At 43.2% G+C, this 17,888-nt stretch overlaps 1 protein-coding gene across 1 annotated transcript in view; it reads left to right on the top strand.

Annotated features, from left to right (window-relative positions):
• Positions 1 to 17,888, top strand: part of SLC6A2 (solute carrier family 6 member 2) — a 1,123,441-nt gene that overhangs the window by 264,535 nt on the left and 841,018 nt on the right. Inside the window, exon 3 of the mRNA XM_085639971.1 lies at positions 8,797 to 8,928. Coding sequence (XP_085496097.1) covers positions 8,797 to 8,928 — 132 coding nt within the window. The remainder of the gene's footprint in view (positions 1 to 8,796; positions 8,929 to 17,888) is intronic.

The raw sequence follows: 17,888 nt of genomic DNA, 5'->3' as shown, positions 1-17,888 counted from the left end.
GCCGCGTATATATCACCCAGCATTTCGTGTTCCTTATTATAAAGGGCCACCTGGTTTTCTCTTCCACCATTCTCCCGTTAAGGCTGGAGATAAGGATAACAGCTGCCGCTGCGTTCTATGCATCAGCCATCTTTCCCCAGCACATCCAAGGTTGTAGGAAGCCTGTTATGTCCCTGAGGCTTCAGATCAGGAGGCCAGATAATTAGTCCTTGGAGTACCTCTTGGTTTTGGGTTCAAGAGATGCAGGTCCAGTACCTCTCACCCAGGCAAAAAGTCTCCAGGCAGCAGGTCAGCTCAGCAGGGCAGGAGTTTGTTTAGAGCAGCAGTCCAAAATATTTAATAGGACTGCATGTTTTAAAACCACATAGCAGCAAAATATCGTTAACAGCAATTAATAATATAAAAGAAAATGAGTGATGCTGCTTAAAACTCCAAGTAAGTTACTAAGTTGCAAAGAGACCCAAAGGCTAAGAATAGTTCAGTGAAGCAGCTGTCAGTGGTCGATAGTCAGTATCGAGTCATCGGAATTGCATTCCTTAGTATTACAGGGGCAGAGAACATATGTTCTATACAGAGTCACCTGTGCACTTTCTCGAGATTGTTACCGGGTCTGCAATTTGTTGGTTAAGTCTGCGATATGCACGGTGAATAAAGATTGTGAGGCTTATGTTTAAAGCAGTGTTCTCTGGATTCAACGCTGCGATAATTGCCTGCCTACAGGACCTGACTCCCACTCTGTTTCACTCTGGCCTCAGTTTTAATCTGCGCTGGGCCAGAAATGCAGGGCAGAGGCATACAACATGCTCCAAGGACTCCACCAAGTTCCCGCAGCCCCTGCACTGTAGCTCATCTGATGTACGACGCCAACGAGGTAAATGTTTCAGAAGATGCCATTCCCCCAATCTAAGTGCCATAAACCGCAATTTTAAGTAAAGGGGGTATGTGCAGGGCAGATATGATGGAAGATAAGCCAGCTGGTAAGAGTTGATTACTGCTTATGCATGCTTGTGTTTGGCGAAAAGACCTCTGTCGGTATTATGAGACCACATATGGATGCGCTTCTTAATACTTGTTTTAAAGACTATGTTATTGGGGTTAAGATTCCAGAGATAGCTTGCTCATAATTGCTGTACGCATTCATGGAAAAACTGACTATAGGGCCCACCTGGGTTATCAAGGGTAATATCTGACCACAACAGTGACGCAAGGGACCCTGCTCCGGCCTGCCTTAACTTATGGCACAATTTTAAACAAGCACCTGCGCTTAGGATTTCATAATTTCAAAGGCCCAGTTCTAATCGTATCTGTGGAGCCGAAGCGTATTTTGGCATATGAAAGATTCTTTTATAGATCTTAGTCACGTGTTGATTTAATATTGCACTCAATTTACCCCGGGAAATTTCAATGCCATATGACAACGTGGGGCCAATTTTGGCTTTCATTACTTCCAACATTGGAGTTAGGCTCGGACCTGTCAATTTTTGTGAGAGTTTTGAAAGGTTCACTTGGAGAGCCATAGCTTTCATTGAGATGTTGCTACGGTGTTTGGCAAAGGTGCCTCTGGAGTTAAAATGAACCCCCAGGTATTTGTAAGGTTTTCCTACCACAAGTCCAGAGTTATTATACGTCCAACCACTGCCTCCATAGTGCTTTCTCCCGAATATGACTACTTGGGTTTTCTTTAAGTTAATCACTAAGTTGTTCTTAACGGTATAACTATGTAGTTTATTTAACAGTCATTGCAGCCCTACTCAAGTGAGACTGAAGAGGACGAGGTCGTCGGCGTACAGAAGGTTGCTTAACTGGACACCACCAATCTTAGGGGAATGGCTGTTTATCGCATCTAGTTCCACTGAAAGATCGGCGATGAATAAGTTAAAGAGCAATGGAGCTAGTAGTAGGGGTGGGCGGAATTTGTGAAGTTGCCTTTCGCAAAATTTCGCGAAACGGCAAAAAATGTCAGCGAACACGCGAAATTTCACGTGCTCGCAGAGATTGTGGACTGATTAATGCATTACTGAATTTGAGCTTCAACTCGGGCACCTGCTTTATTTATATCTGTAAGTGCTTCCTGTTGAGGTTTAGTTTTTGTGATAGGAACAACGTGCCAGAATGAATCCTGCCCTGCATATTGATCCATGAAGATGCCACCGTTTTGTGCAATACCTCTACTCAACTGGAGTACTTTCTACTGGGTAATCAGTAAGTGCTACCTCGTTGGGTAAATGTATAGTGCTTTTCCTACACTACAGCTGTGTAAAGGGCCAGAAGAGTTGTCTCCCGTGTCCATGTGTGTGCTACCTCGTTGGGTAAATGTATAGTGCTTTTCCTACACTACAGCTGCGTAAAGGGCCAGAAGAGTTGTCTCCCGTGACCATGTGTGTGCTACCTCGTTGGGTAAATGTATAATGCTTTTCCTACACTACAGCTGCGTAAAGGGCCAGAAGAGTTGTCTCCCTTGACCATGTGTGTGCTACCTCGTTGGGTAAATGTATAGTGCTTTTCCTACACTACGGCTGCGTAAAGGGCCAGAAGAGTTGTCTCCCGTGAACATGTGTGTCTGTAACTTTGCCACCGTGCCGAAAGGCGCCGGGGTCCCTTGAGTGAGCTGTCCATCATAGTGGGGAAAGGGAGGGAAGACGTTGCATACCGCTAGGGTATGCGGGGTGGGGCCACACAGGCGGGGCTTCTATGCGAGTTCACATGCCTCTTGTTTATAAAGGGTCAGAGACCGATCAGAGCAGCAGATAAGGAGAAAGAAGCTCCTGGTCACAGGAACTAAACGGGTATTTCTCTTGAGAAAGTAATGGATGCACAGAGCTCCATCAAGGATCACAGCTAATTTTTGACGGTAGATATGGGGAGAAAAGCACACCTGCCCAGCCTCGACCTAGCTCACAATTATTTTGGGCTGATTAATGCGGTACTGATTTGAGCTTCAACTCGGGCACCTGCATTATTTATATCTGTAAGTGCTTCCTGTTGAGGTTACATTTTTGTGACAGGAGCATCGTGCCAGAATGAATCCTGTGCAAGCCTATACCTCTACCCTCATGCCCCCCCGAATTCCGTTCCACCGCGGATTGCGGAAGTTTTGACATTCTCGCGTTCGGAACGCGGAAATGACGAAATTTCGCAAGTTCCGCGAGCGGAACGGAATTTGTCGCCCACCCTTAGCTAGCACACATCCCTGTTTGACTCCTCTTGTCGTCGTGATTTTTTGAGACAAAAGCGGCTTCAAAATCAACAAAGCAACAAAAGACTACCATGGATGAAATGAGTGCTTTATCGATGAGTATTGATAATGCCAATAGGTTAAACATATAGCCCGATTTTGCAGTGAAACCAGTTTGATTTTTTGGGATCAGACCTTTCAGGTCAGCCAAGGAGCTCAGTTCTTTGAGTAAGATACTCGCAAAGTACTTTGCCTCATTGTCCAGTAAGGCTATCATCCTGTAGTTATTTGGGGACGAATGGGAGCCAGACTCATAAATTGGGTGGATTATTGCACCTCGCCAGGAGTCAGGTATAGATGAACTCCTCAGTGTAAAATTGAAGAGGGTTACTAGTTGTTGTGACCAGAGAGGGATATTTGTTTTAAACAGGACCTGCGGCAAGCAGTTTGGTCCTGGCGCTCCATCAGGTCTCGCTTTTGATAATATTTTAGCCAGCCATGCTTGAGTAATAGAAATTTTCTCACATTGAGATTGCATCAACTTGTGTGAACAGTCCTGATACTCCGTAGGGCCATCTTTGAATAGTGTAGGGATGTTCTTTGTTGTAGGATATGCTCCTCCGTTGGCCCTAAAATGGTCAGTCGAAAATATGACCCATTCTGCCTCTGCGACGTTTGCACTCCCCTGGCTAATTGTTCCGTTGATTTGTCTATTCATTAGCGCCCAAAAGTTTCTTGAGTTGCGATTTTTACTTTCCCAGAGAAGTTTACACCAAAATTGTTCAAGATAAGATTGTTTATCCTTTTGGTGTGCCTGTCTGAAGTTTTTTTGTGCAATTTTATAATCATTCTGTACTGTAGATTTTATTGTTAACTTGTTTCTTTGTTTACGTAGGCGTTTTCTCTCTCTCTTACTGAGAGGGTGGAGTGATTGGGGGTTTCTCTTTGAGTGGAGTGGAGCAGGTGTGGGTAGCTTAGGGTTCAACTCTGCAAGAGTCAACTAAAAGTTTTGAGTCACTCTCAATTTGGAGGCTCAACGGCAGGGGTAGTATGGACTTGGCTGGCAGTATCAACCCTTGATCCTTGTGATGCAAATTTGGTGCTACAGAAGGTTTTGCCTCTATACTCTCTGACATCCCGTAAGCCACTGATGTCGGAGTGTTGACGTTTGTTTTGGCGGGACTTGAAGTGGTCCTGGCGCTTGCTGATACTACATCCTGACAGTTGTTTGACTTCATAGAAGACACAGTTTAAGAAAGCTGGAAGCGCTGAACGACTGTCAATAATGTGTGAACAACAGCAAACTGACTGGACCAAGTTTGAAGATGATTGAGCCCTTATTATTAGGTTATTTAGATTCTCTTACTTGTTTTCGATACCTGTAGTAAACAGGGCTAAGGTTTTCAAAAGATCAACTTGCGTGTTCAGTTTGACTGAATGGTAGTTTAATGCTGTGACTGTAGTTTGAAAAGTTTGCAGCAGTTGTGGCCATACATTCAACATAAATGTGGTGGGAGGGGTCCGTAAATCGGGTTCCGATTTCAGATTAGGTAGTTTGTCCGAATCTTTAAGAAAGAAAGGTAGATCCAATAGTGATTGATTATTTAGGTCGGTTACTTGTTGGTGCTTTGTAAAAGCTGTAGCTGTTACTGTAGCTGAGTTTGAAGGGGTTTGAGGCAGAAGCGGTTTAATTTTCCCTTTCGGTGGTCTGTCCCATTGAGCTGCAAAACGGCTAAATACGTCAAAGCTTGGTGTTTGATTTTTTTGTCTAAGTAAAGGACTTGGAGACGAATGTTGGCGTAGCGTGGTCATAGGAATGTTTGTTTGGTGTAGCAAAACATTACATTTTGGCTCGATGGCTTCGGTCCAAGAGTGATTATTTGAGGCGTGTAATACGTGACTTTCCTGTGGGGAAGATGGACCACAAAGTGGAGAATGTTGGAAGGCCGAGAGAGTGCACCGGAGGCGTTTTCTGATCGTCCACAGATGCTCTTACGCTGGGGACGACCAACTGTGATATAGTGTTATTAATTGGCGGCATGTGGACAGTTGCCTCTGTTATTTGTTGGAAATTGCTAGCCTTGGGCGCCTCCAAAACTTGACAAGGAGGGGAAGGCTTAACCCCTCCAGGTACATTTTTGAAGTAGTCCAAGATAGTGAAAGATTGCGAATTCTGAAGGCTGGACAAGGGAAGGCGATCCCTGTTACTGTCAGGGTCTGGTCCATGGGGAAGAGGAATCCGTGAGTGCGGCGGGGGCTTGGGCACCAGTTGTTTGGTAATATTCGCTGCGGCTCCTTCTACCACTGCAGCCAGCCGTTTTAGTTTTTTTTTGCTTCGGTGATGGGAACGCCTTCCGTGTTCTCCCAGATCTCATCCCTCTGCTTTGTTAGGCTGCGTTGCCGATAGGGAACTGCTTCTGCTGAGTCCTGGATTCACACTGGGTTCACACTAAACAGCTGGTGACTACAAGCGCTGCGGCTAGGACACTCCCCTGTTCTTCCCCCTCCTCTTCCCTGCCCACTATAACCTGCCTTATGACCCTTGTGGCCCTGCCAGGCCAGACCAGCGAGTACGGCAGCTGCAGTCTGTAATTCAATCCAAACTAATGCAGCCAAGACTGTCCTCGGTCCGTTCGGTGTGAGCAACACAGTCGGGAGGAAGCAGGCACAACAGGTACTTTTAACACAACCGGGTGAAGATGAGGGGAGGAGGGTGGTGTTGTGCTGGGGAGCTAAACACCATATCCCATTGAGGGACTATAACTATGGAAGAGGAAGTTACTAGGAGATCGGGGGCTCAGGACTCACCTCCGCAGGCTTCGCTGACTGACCACCGTCCCCCTCTGCGGGAGTCCACAGGAATCACAGGAGTCCCCGCGATATCCCCGCAACGTCTCAACTCCGCACTATTCCTCCACACCTCCTCACACCTCGTCACGCCTTGTCATCAAGGCCGCCGACTGTGATCGCCACCGGCACCACCACCGGCCGGACCGCTGCTGCTGAAGCTCTGCCCCACGCTCTACGCTCTACACACCACTGCGCTGCTCGCTCTGCTCTTACCACTCTGCTCTCAGGTCGCATGTCAAGCTGCAGTCCTTTCAGCAGCATAGCAGTCCTTCTTCCTGACAGATTATCCATAGGTCCAGAAGTGTTCTGAAGTGGTGATGTCTGAGCTCCTTCTTTTATGCACAGGTTATGCCTTTGAAGTGGGGAGACGCTTCTAGAGTCATGCCTTTGAAGTGCACAGATGCCTTGCCTTTGTTGCCCTTGCACCAGACAATCTACAGGGGGCATGCAGTCCCTGTGTGTGAAGACAGGACACAGCCTATTAAGGTGCAAGTGAGGCTGAGCCCATCTCCTCCCTCCCATCCATTCAGTGATGGTCCAAATATAGGAATACACAAAGCCCAACTGCCAACTACACCCAGTCATATGACTAGAGACAGGCTGCAGGCACCAAACGGCTAAGGCAAGGAAATGCCATCTTTCTTGTTTCTGGTCCAGGGAGGTTCTGGCTTGGCAGTGAGGGCTGGCCTGTTCCCATGAGGAGCAGGGCCAAGGCTGATTTGCATATGGCTGGGTCCAAACTGGAATGATGTTGTGAGCAAAAAAATAAATGGATAAAACCCAGATCTGCGACTGGGGCTGAATGTTTGCATTGTTCAGCATTTTCCATCATCTGTTCTTTTAACTTTCTAAAAGTGGCATTTCCAGAATTGTAATGTAAAATCCCACTTTTCCATAAGTTAGGATTATAAATTAGGATTCCAGAGATACAAAACATGAACCAGTTATCTCGTCCCATTTCGAAATTACACTTATAAAATGAGATAAGGCAACTCCAATGTTATCCTATCAGAGAGATAGGCCGTGCAGTAGTGAAAAATTGATTTTTTCTCTACCAGTGCATGTAAAACTTGAAAGTACATCTCCAACCTTTTAGATACACTGCACCCTGCACTGGGGGCTGTCTAGGGCCTACATTAGGGGTGACATATCTATTAAAGAGGAAGGTCTGGGCCTAACAAAAGGTTTATTTTGCCAGGTCGACATGGCAGGTTAAAACTGCACACACATGCTTTGCAATGGCAGGTCTGGGACATATTTAAATTTTAAATGACTACTTAAGTGGATGACACAATTAGTGCTGCAGGCCGACTATTAGTATTTAATTTACAGGCCCTGGGCACATGTAGTGCACAATACTACTGACTTATAAGTAAATAAAGTATATAAGTAAATAAAATAAGCCAATTGGGTATAGGTCAAGGTTATCATGTTTTAGGAGAGGAACTCGAGCACTCTAGCACTGGTTAGCAACGGTAAACTGCGTCCTAAGGCTAGCAAAAATGAGGTTAGGAAAAACAGGAGGTCTGAAGCAAAACATTATGAGGAAACCACTCCAAAGATGCTTGGTTTAACAGTCTTTCCCCATAAGTGGTGTTAACATTCCTTTCCCAACCTGTAATAGAACTTTCTTTTTTCATAGTAAGAGTAACTTTTCTAGGGTGAGAATCGGCCACCAAAATGTTTGTGAATTCCCACTTACATATGAGTTTGTGGGTGTTTACCATTTTTTTACAGGACATCTCTCCTCTCTTTATCACCCTTATTTGAATATTTATTCCAATAGACAATCTGCAAAACTGGCAGATTGTCCAGAAGTAGTAAAATTGAGAAGTATGCAAAAACATCCACTAATCGAGATGATGCAAAATTAAACCAGGAAATGTTTTATCACCAGGACAGTTTTCTGGGCTTGTATGTTCTACGTCCCCCTGGAAAAATGTTTGTGACTTAAGCCATTTCTCACTTTGCAGAACCATAATACTGCTTTGTAGTTGTATATTGGTATACAGTTGTATATACACATATATATATACATGCACACACACACACACACAAACACACACATATATGTATATCATGTCCAGTTGTACATTCTAGGTGGTTTATATTGGCTGACTGTACAGTTTCAAGAAATAACCTAGTTCACTATATATTTTACAGAAGAAAGCATGTATGTAAGGTCACTGGGAATATATCATAGTAATACAAAGTGCAAATGTTCTGACTCAGTAGCACATATAGAGAAAGATACAGAGGAAACTACAATCCTATCTTCGTAGACATAGAAATTCCACCTTAATGCTCAAAATGCCAATATTTCTAATCGTAACTTGTTTTCTGTGTGTGATATGTCTTCAGGAGACAATGATTAAAGGGGTGTAAACCCTCACCTCAATTATGTAGCACTCAAATTCTAACGTGTTATGGTAACATGCATACGCACAATATACTAAGGACACATCTCTCTCAACAGAGGTTGCAAATCACCAACACAGGAGCTGACCCAATGGTGAAACATGTCACAAGATGTGGATGAGGGTTTGATGCCTTGCTAAATACTATTTGCAGACCAAAGATCACACAGAGATCACACATTGAAAATGAAACACTACTAGACCTATTTGGGTTTTGAGGATAAAGGTGGTTCTACCTTTTTGATACATCCATGCACACATACAGAGACACATATAAATGGAAGATAAATAGAATAAAGATGTATTTTTATGCCAAATCAATTTATTCATGTTTTGTAATATCTTTTCTCCTAGGTGCCTTTCTGATTCCCTACATCTTGTTCCTTATCATTGCTGGAATGCCTTTGTTCTATATGGAATTAGCACTGGGTCAGTTTAACAGAGAGGGAGCTGCCACTGTTTGGAAAATTTGTCCTCTCTTTAAAGGTAAGACATGTTACAAAACATCATGAATGAAGATGCTTGCATGATTTAGGTATCGGACAGAAGTGTTTCAGTCACAAAATATCTATGGGTGGGTGAAGAAGTTGTCGGGGTTCCGTCCCAGAGCAGAAGAACCAATATCCACAGGAGCGAAGAGAATGCCTTTCCACTCCCCTAGGTTACAGCCACCTCTGGCCAATCAAGGCACACCAAAGGATAGACTAATACCCCTAGGGAGTGAAGAGACGTCGTAGGACCACCAGAAATATCTTCCAGTATTTCCAGTAGGGAGATGAGAGGAACCCAGAAGTCGTGTAACCCTGCAGAAAACAGACAACACAAGATGAGAAATGTTAAAGTAAATGTGTCTGTATAGGCAAGAAAACAGAACAGGATTTAAAGGTTAAACTACCCAGGTTGTATTCTTCCACATACTCACTTCTGCGCTGCCCGCATTCCATATAAGTTGGTCTCTTCAGTAAGCGTATGAAGGGTGGGAAGGTGATGACAGCTCAATCCGTGTGTTTAAAGAAATAAAATGTTCAAGGCATACGTCTGCCCTTTTGTTAATCCCCCAAAAATAGAGCAGGAAGCATTGAGGCAGGTTAATGCACAGGGGTGCGTATGCGGAGTCCTCCAGTGGTCCGTGAATGGACACGTGCAATCTTCGAAGCCGAGAGTTCAGGAATTGCAGTAGGCGCGAGCAGACTCAGGTGGATAAAATGTATCCGATACGGTCTGTCCACGTGCGTTTACTAATAAAGAAAAGAAAAGGCCCGCGCTGCCAGCAGCGGAAAAAAGGAAATCAGAAAAATGCCCGTGGCGCAACCTCGCGCTCTAAGCACACAATATCAAATTGAGCCTGTCAATCCAAAAAGGCAATAAACATTAAAAAAAAAAGAAAAAAGGAAGACAGCGCGTCCCCGCACTTCCCAATAGCAAGCAAGGAAAAACTTCAGCGCGACCTCGCACACCCAGGCTGAAATTGAGCAAAGCAGGGACAGTGTCCTAGCGCTCAGTAGCGGGAGTTAAACATGAACAAATCGCAATCTTCTGGGAATCCAAGACGATTATAGCACTTCTTAGAATTTGAGAGCGAATGTCCAGTCACAGCAAAACTCATTAGCTTAGAGTCTTGGAACTCCAGAAGGACTGCGTCACCTGACCTTGGAGTAGTGCAGCATGGGAAAGCATACAATCTGGCACCCATTGCAGTGTATTATGGGAATGGTAGTTTTTGGCTAGCACCAAGTAGAGACAGGGTACAGGAAGCCTGGTGGTTAACAGAAGTGACCTCCGCTGGCAGAGTTTGTGGAGTCTTGCCCACTCTGCGCAGAGCGCAGAGTTCCAAAAAACTACTTGAAGCGATGTGGAGCGGAGTATTTTCTGTCACGCGGCTCAACAGCGTTAGGTTGGCATGCGAGAGAACTCGCACTCTAGACCGACTCCGGGTGAGATTTCTGAAAGCAGGCAATCGCACATAGCTGCCGCTCGCACTGAGGAAGCTGCCGCTAGAGCAGAAAATCTAATTGAGTGGCAAAAAGAAGCAGTGCCCTCTAAAACTCTGCTTTAAGCCGTTGGAACTGTGCAACATACAGGACTCTGCCGCTTGGGGAACTCTGCATAGCGTGGCCGAGTTGTTATGGCACATTGCGGAGTCCCACGTAGTGCAACTCTGCAAACTTCACACAGGCATAAAAATATCCTGACATTTTCCATTACCTGATTTTATGTCATTTTTTGCCATTGGGGAATGCTTTGTACAAAAAATCAATGCATCATTTTCTGCTTGAAAAAGTGTTCTGACCTATCTCAATTGACGTTTTTATGTAAGATATACCATTGTGTGAAATTTCATTCACTATAATAGCAAATCACTTATTGCATAATTTTACATTATTTTCCCAAAATTTTATGAAAGTTATTGAATCAAATTATGTGTTTTGCGAACACCTAGTGGAGAGTCTGTCTAAGGGTATAGTGTGGGGCACAGAGCTAAAGCTTTGCAGTTAGGGGGGATTACATTTCTTTTGTTGTATGCTTTTAACATTTTTTGGCAAGGACAGCAAAGCAATGGTATTTCACAGTAGGACATTGGACAGTACAGAAACTTCATGGACAGAACAGCAAGAGACAAAATACTGAATTTCTGATATTTCATCGTTTTTCATTCATAGATTGTGTTTTCACTGGAGTAGGTCACAAGTGTTCAGTTCATGTTTGCTAGTGTGACAGTGCCATGAGCTTCTAGGCACACATCAGAGGGTGTGTGTGTGTGTGTGTGTGTGTGTGTGTGCGTGTGTGCACGCGTGCGTGCGTGCGTGCGTATGTGTGTGTGTGTATATATATGTATATATGTATGTATGTATATTCCACAGGAAATGATTCCAATTACAGCGCACTCATGGTCGGTGCTGGCATTCGGGGCAGACCCATGCCCTCCCTCACAATTTTATCACCAATGAATTATATGCCACACTCCAGGAGTTTAGTATCCAAGTTGATTTATTTACAACACCAACACGTTTTGACTAAAGAGTCTTGATCAGGGTTAGGCAAGTCCTTCCTTCATTTCTCATTTTGTACAAAAATACCCGCTTTGCTTGTAATGAAGCATTGTGGGATATGTAGTTTCCAGAGAACATAATTTAAAAAAACACAGCAATTGTTTCAAAAGTGCCCCTTGCTCAATTGTGCGCATCTTGGTGATGAGGATTAAATCTTAATTCTAAAATTTAAATTATCACTTAATTTCAAACACAGTGTGGGGCTTACTAATGGTAAGTAAGACAATAGCTTTTTTCTCTATTGGGATGTGATTTTATTTGTTCTTTTAATGTTCATGCATTGTCTCATTTGTGTGTTCACCATCTATTGTCTGGACTCAGTGCCGTATACTGACAATGTAATTTTGTTCTTATAATTCTATAATTTATGGGTGTACTCGAATTTAGCATTCCCTCCATGTACTGCATTTCTAGGCTAAGTGACTATTATACTTGTAGATGCCATTATAATATGGTTATTTGAAGAGTCTTGCATATTACACCCTTTCATTAATTCTGATTTCCTGGTGATTTCTTCCTGCAATCAATATATATGTCATCAGCCCTAATATATGAGTCTAATGATCTTCTTACTAGATTCTTCCACACATGCTTAGTCCTCATTTCCAGCCATATGACACATTTTAAATAGGAGGTCATACATTAGCAAACATTGTACATGGCCAGCAATATGTAATGATATCAGATGTTTTAGTTACAGATGTACATATAATTCTTCATACCTTTTAATCCATTTAGTTATTTCATTCTGAATAATATAATAAGTCGAGATTCTAATTGTCTCAGCTTTAATGTTCTGTCACCTCCCCTTTCATGTCTTGGCACACAAGCTATGTCATAGTATGTCACTTGTTGCCAACTAAATACCACATGAGTCTTGAAGGTTTGGTTATGGCATAGTTGTTGTCTTTATTTTACACTACTCGAATATGTTCTAATATTCTTTTCTTCAATGGGCATATGGTGCTTCATATGTGTTTCAAGCCACATTGACATATCGTTATGTATACTACATAGTTGGTCGCGTAAGTTATTCTTTCGTTGATGGTAAAGGTTTTGCCCTTTAAGTTACGAATCTCTCCAGTGTTTTTCCCAATGTGACACACCTTACATTTGTCGCATTTTGTAAATCTTATTTGATGGTTTGTTAGCCAAGACTCTGTTATTGATCTCAAAGTGACTCCTGACTAATTTATCTTATAATGACGGGGCCTTACGATATGAAAAATCAGGTCTATTTCCAAGTTTTTCCCCAATGTCTGCGTCTTTTTTAAGTATTTACCAATATCCGTTCATGATGTTAATGATTTGATTTTTTTCTTTACTGTAGCTTAATACCATTCTCATTTTCTGATCCTCTTTCTCTGATGTTAAGGCCATCTTTTTAGTCATCAAGGTTTGTGCCCGTGGGACACCTTTTGCCTGCCTTTTCCCTTCTTTTATGTCCCACATCTTGTATCCCCTTTGTAAAAATTTTAGTTCAGTTTCTCTTAGTCTTACTTCCAGTTCCTTTTCATTCAAGCAATTCTGCCCCATTCTTAAGAATTCTTCAGATGGAATGCTTATTTTCAGTGATTGTGGGTGAAATCTGAATTTGTGTAGTAAACTGTTTGTTGCTGTCAGTTTATGATAGACCATTGTCTTGATTTGATTCTCTTCTATATATACTTTCACATCCAGAATTTGCAATGATGTTGTGCTTGTATTGCAAGTGAATGAAAGAACCACATTGTTCTGATTCAATTTTCTAAAATTCTCCATGAGATCCTCATTGGTACCGTTCCAAATTATGAATAAGTCGTCTATGAAACGTAACCACAGATTTATTTTATCTGTATATCATTCATTTCCTTCTCTCCAAGTTATGGTTTTCTCCCACCACCCCATGGTGAGATTTGCACAGCTTGGAGAGAAGGAAACTCATATAGCTGTTACGCATATCTGGGAGTAAAACTGGTGATGTTATTGTGAAGGCACAATTCTATCATCTCAATTAACAATTGTGAATGTTTTAGATATTGAATATTTCTTTGGGAGAGAAAATACTTAATTGCCTTCAAACCTGCCTCATGATTAATGGAAGTGTACAAAAGATACTACATCAATGGTGACAAGTACAAGCCCTGCCTTCCAATCCTTATCTGCAAGGATCCTTAAGAAATCCTGCATATCATTAATGTATGAATTTAATGATACCACTTGAGGTGCGATAAAATGATCTACATAAGTAGATACATTTTCATAAAGTGCCCCACAGCTGGAAATGATGGGTCTGCCTGGCGGATTGATCATTGTTTTGTGAAATTTCTGGAGAAAATATACTGTTGGAATAATCGGACTCTCATTGTGTAAAAATGTTGCTCCTTCCTCATTTACTAGATTTTGCTCCTGCAATCTCTTTACATTTTGATACAGAGTTATTGTGAGTTCATTGATGGGCTTTTGTTGCAGTTTTTTGTAGTTGATTGCCATATTCAATTGTCTTTTTGCCTCTCTCATATACTGCCACTTATCCATGATTACTATGTTTCCTTCTTTGTCCGCTGGTTTAATTTCAATCATATCATTTTTCATGAGATCTTGTAATGCTTTCCTTTCTCCACATGTAACATTTTTTTTTTTTTTTTTTGGAATGTTATTCCCCAATTTCTTCAAGTCAGAGATGACCAAGTCATAATAGATATCAATTCGGTTTCCCAGATTTAGTAAAGGACAACATTTTGACTTGCTTTTAAATTGTGTCAAACCATGGCCTGTTGTATTTATTTCCAGTTCATTCAAAATCTGTGTTTACGTCACCTCATCATCCTGTCGAATAAACATCCGATCATTTGTTGTTTTCAAATCAGGTACTTGTTCAGTGAGTAAATTTGTTTCAGGGGTACTTTCCTTCATATGCCTTGGTTTATATACTTCTTTCTAAGCAAATAATTTTGCTAATTTCAACTTCCTTTAGAATTTGCAAATCTCAATTTTGCTCTCTACATAGTTGTAATGTTTTTCAGGACAGAAGAATAGGCCCTTATTTAGAAGAATAGAAATACATTGTCAGTATAGGGGACTGAGTCCAGACAAAAGATGGTTAGCATACTAATGGGACAATGCATGAAGATTTAAATAACAAATAACATCACATCCCGATAGAGACAAGAACTATTGTCATACTCACCATTAGTAAACCCCACACTGTGTTTAAAATCAAGAATTGATAATTTTAATTTTAGAATTAAGATTTAATCCTCATCACCAATATGCACACAATTGACCAAGGTGCAATTTGAAACAATTGTGTTTTTTGAAATTATGTTACCTGGAAACTACATATCCCACAATGCTTCATTACAAGCCTAGTGGGTATTTTTGTATAAAATGAGAATTGGAGGAAGGACTCACCTAACTGTGATCAAGACTCTTTAGTCAAAACGCTTTGGTGTTGGTGTTGTACATAAATCAACTTGGATACTAAACTCCTGGAGTGCGGTATATAATTCTTTGGAGATATGGGTTAGGACTAACCCTGGGCGGACAACTACGCTACGCTCGCGTAGATTGTGCTACTTCGCGCTACGCGAACTGCACATAGCACAGTGCAGAAATGCGTAGCGTAGTTGGCTCGCGGTCCTCAACGTCAAGTTGGCGACCGCGAGCGAGCAAAATGACATCCCGTTGAGACTTTTTCCTCATTCCCGATCAGCAACATCAAGTTGCCGATCGCGAGCGTGGAAAATAAACCTCCCGGCGAGATTCTCAACGCGGGAAGGTCAGGTTTCTCATTGCGAGTGGTCGTGTATGCTCGCGACCGCTCGCAATGAGAAACTACCAGTCCGCGTTGAGAAAGCTGCCGCTCGAGTAAAAATCTACTCGAGCGGCAGAAAACAACAGCTCACACTGTGCAAAATGCCGTTTTCAATGATTGCACAGTGCGGACAAGCATCCGCACTGTGCAATCATCGCAAACAGCGCACTACGCAGTTCACGTAGTGCTACGCGTACCTCACATAGTGCGAAGTGCACTTTGCGTAGCTACGCGGAGCGCTACTACGCGAACTACGCCCAGGGTTAGTTAGGACCATATGAAAAGCATTTTTTTTTTGTTTAAATTTGTTTATTGGTTTAGCAACATCATTATACATTGTAGACTGACGAAATTTTCTTGTCTGACACCACTTTCGTATCTGACGAATCATTAAACAAAGTATACATTACATACAAACTGCTCTTTCTTTCTGTTGACGCATTTCCAATTCCACCATAGGGGATACTACAGGTTCCCCTCGATATTTGTTCCATTTTTCCCACTTCCGATCCCATTTTTTTGGGCATCCCCTAGTTACAAAATCCTCCGTTTCTGCCAGCATGCATCTATCTAGCTCCGTCATCCATACATGGGGCCGTGGTGCATTACCTCCCTCCCATCCCCTAGCAATCTCCCGTTTAACTAATGTGTATCCTAGCGTCGTGAATTGTTTCTCCGCTTCCGTTAGGTCCGTTGCCTCCCATATATTCAATAAGCCCATTTGCGGCGTCAAAACAGGTTCCTTATGGAGGGCTGTCTGCATATGCCCCGAGGCCCCCTCCCATATGACACGTACCCCCGGGCAGCTCCAGATGATATGGTAGAATGTGGCCCTCTGGCCACACCCCCGCAAGCAAAGATCATCCGATCTGGAACCTATTTTTGCTAGTGTCTGTCCTGTCATGTATGACCGATGCAGTATCCTGAACTGAATCAATCTAAATTTTTGTGTGATGGCTGCCTCTCGAGGGGACATAAGGGCCTCCTGCCAGTCCTCGTCATCCATCAACCCCAGATCATCCTGCCATTTTTCCCTGAGTCTCAAAAAATTATCCAGGAGATTATTACACAGTTTCTTATACGTAAGTGATATTACTTTCGAGGTTAGGGGCCCATCTAAGAGCCTATCCTCAAGTGGTGTAGATTCCGGTATATCCATAAAGGACGGAAAGGCCGCCCTTAGAGCATGCCAAATTTGCAAGTATCTATATGTTTCCCCACGAGCCAGGTGATATTGCCGCTGGAGTTCCTCAGATTTAATTATAGTCCCCTGTTTAATCAAATCTTTGACCATTGATATGCCGATAAGGTCCCATTTGTGGAAACCAGGCTGGTAACACAGCATGCCCAGTTTCTGCATCTGCCATAGGGGCGTTACCTTTGTGAGAATGTCTACCCAGCCCAGGCGAGAGTGTACTTTACGCCAAATCTCCAGTGTATGTAGGGTGGGTCCAAAGAATCGCCCCCTGTTTCTCCTGCCACTAGCATACAATGCCCCCAGATATCCAGACCTATCAGTTTGATAACGGTCCAGAGCGTATGCTGGGTCATATGGAGGTTGGTATATCCACTGATTAACAGTCGCTAGCTGTGCCGCCCAGTAGTAAAGTTGCAGGTCTGGCAACGCAGTGCCGCCATCATACCAACTTTTAGTCATTTTCTTTAGTGTCACCCTCGGGGTTTTCCCATCCCATAACATCGTACGGACCTCTCCGTCAACTGCTTTGAACTATGAGTCTGGAACCTTGTGCGGGGAATTTTGTAGGATATATAGGAAGCGGGGTAGAGCCAGCATCTTAAAAAGCGCCGCCCGTCCCAGCAGCGACAGCGGTAGGGACCTCCAGTGTTTCACATCGGCGCGTAATCTGGCTAATGGGGGGGCTAAATTGGACTCGTAGAAGAGATATGGATCTGACGTAACAAAGACCCCCAAGTATCGAAACCCCGTTGCCGCCACCACAATCAAGCAACTCGCCGGAAGCTGGGGGACCTGACCTCCCACATGTACAACACAGACTTATGCCAATTAATCGCATATCCCGAATATTTCCCGAAATTTTTAAAGATGTCCAGCACCACCCTTATAGAGGTGTATGGGGAAGCTAAGTACAACAGAATATCATCCGCGTAGAGAGATATTCGATCTTCTACTCCATCTGCCCATCGCAGCCCTCGGACCATACCATCCCGGCGTACCCATGCTGCCAGGGGTTCCAGAAGGAGAGAAAATATCAACGGGGACAGAGGGCATCCCTGCCTAGTGCCTCGTTGTAGTCGAAATATCCGGGACGTATGCCCATTCACCCTCACTTGCCCCAAGACATCAGTATACAGCAGCCGTACCCAGGCAATAAACTTGGGGCCGAGACCCATCTTTTCCAATACTGCGAACATGTAAGGCCATTCTATTGAATCAAAGGCCATCGAGGCATCGAGTGACAACAGCGCAGCATCCTCCTCAATGTATTCCCTACGGGCCATTACGTTATGCAGACGTCTTAGATTGAGGGAGGTATTCCTTCCAGGCATGAACCCGGACTGATCTGGGTGAACTAACGTTGCAATTACCGATAACAGCCTATTAGCAAGGACCTTCGCCA

The sequence above is a fragment of the Triturus cristatus genome, chromosome 12, assembly GCF_964204655.1.
Source record: "Triturus cristatus chromosome 12, aTriCri1.1, whole genome shotgun sequence".
Classification (NCBI taxonomy): Eukaryota; Metazoa; Chordata; class Amphibia; order Caudata; family Salamandridae; genus Triturus; species Triturus cristatus.
The sequence above is the reverse complement of the archived record's forward strand: the minus strand, read 5'-3'. Positions and strand labels throughout refer to the sequence as shown.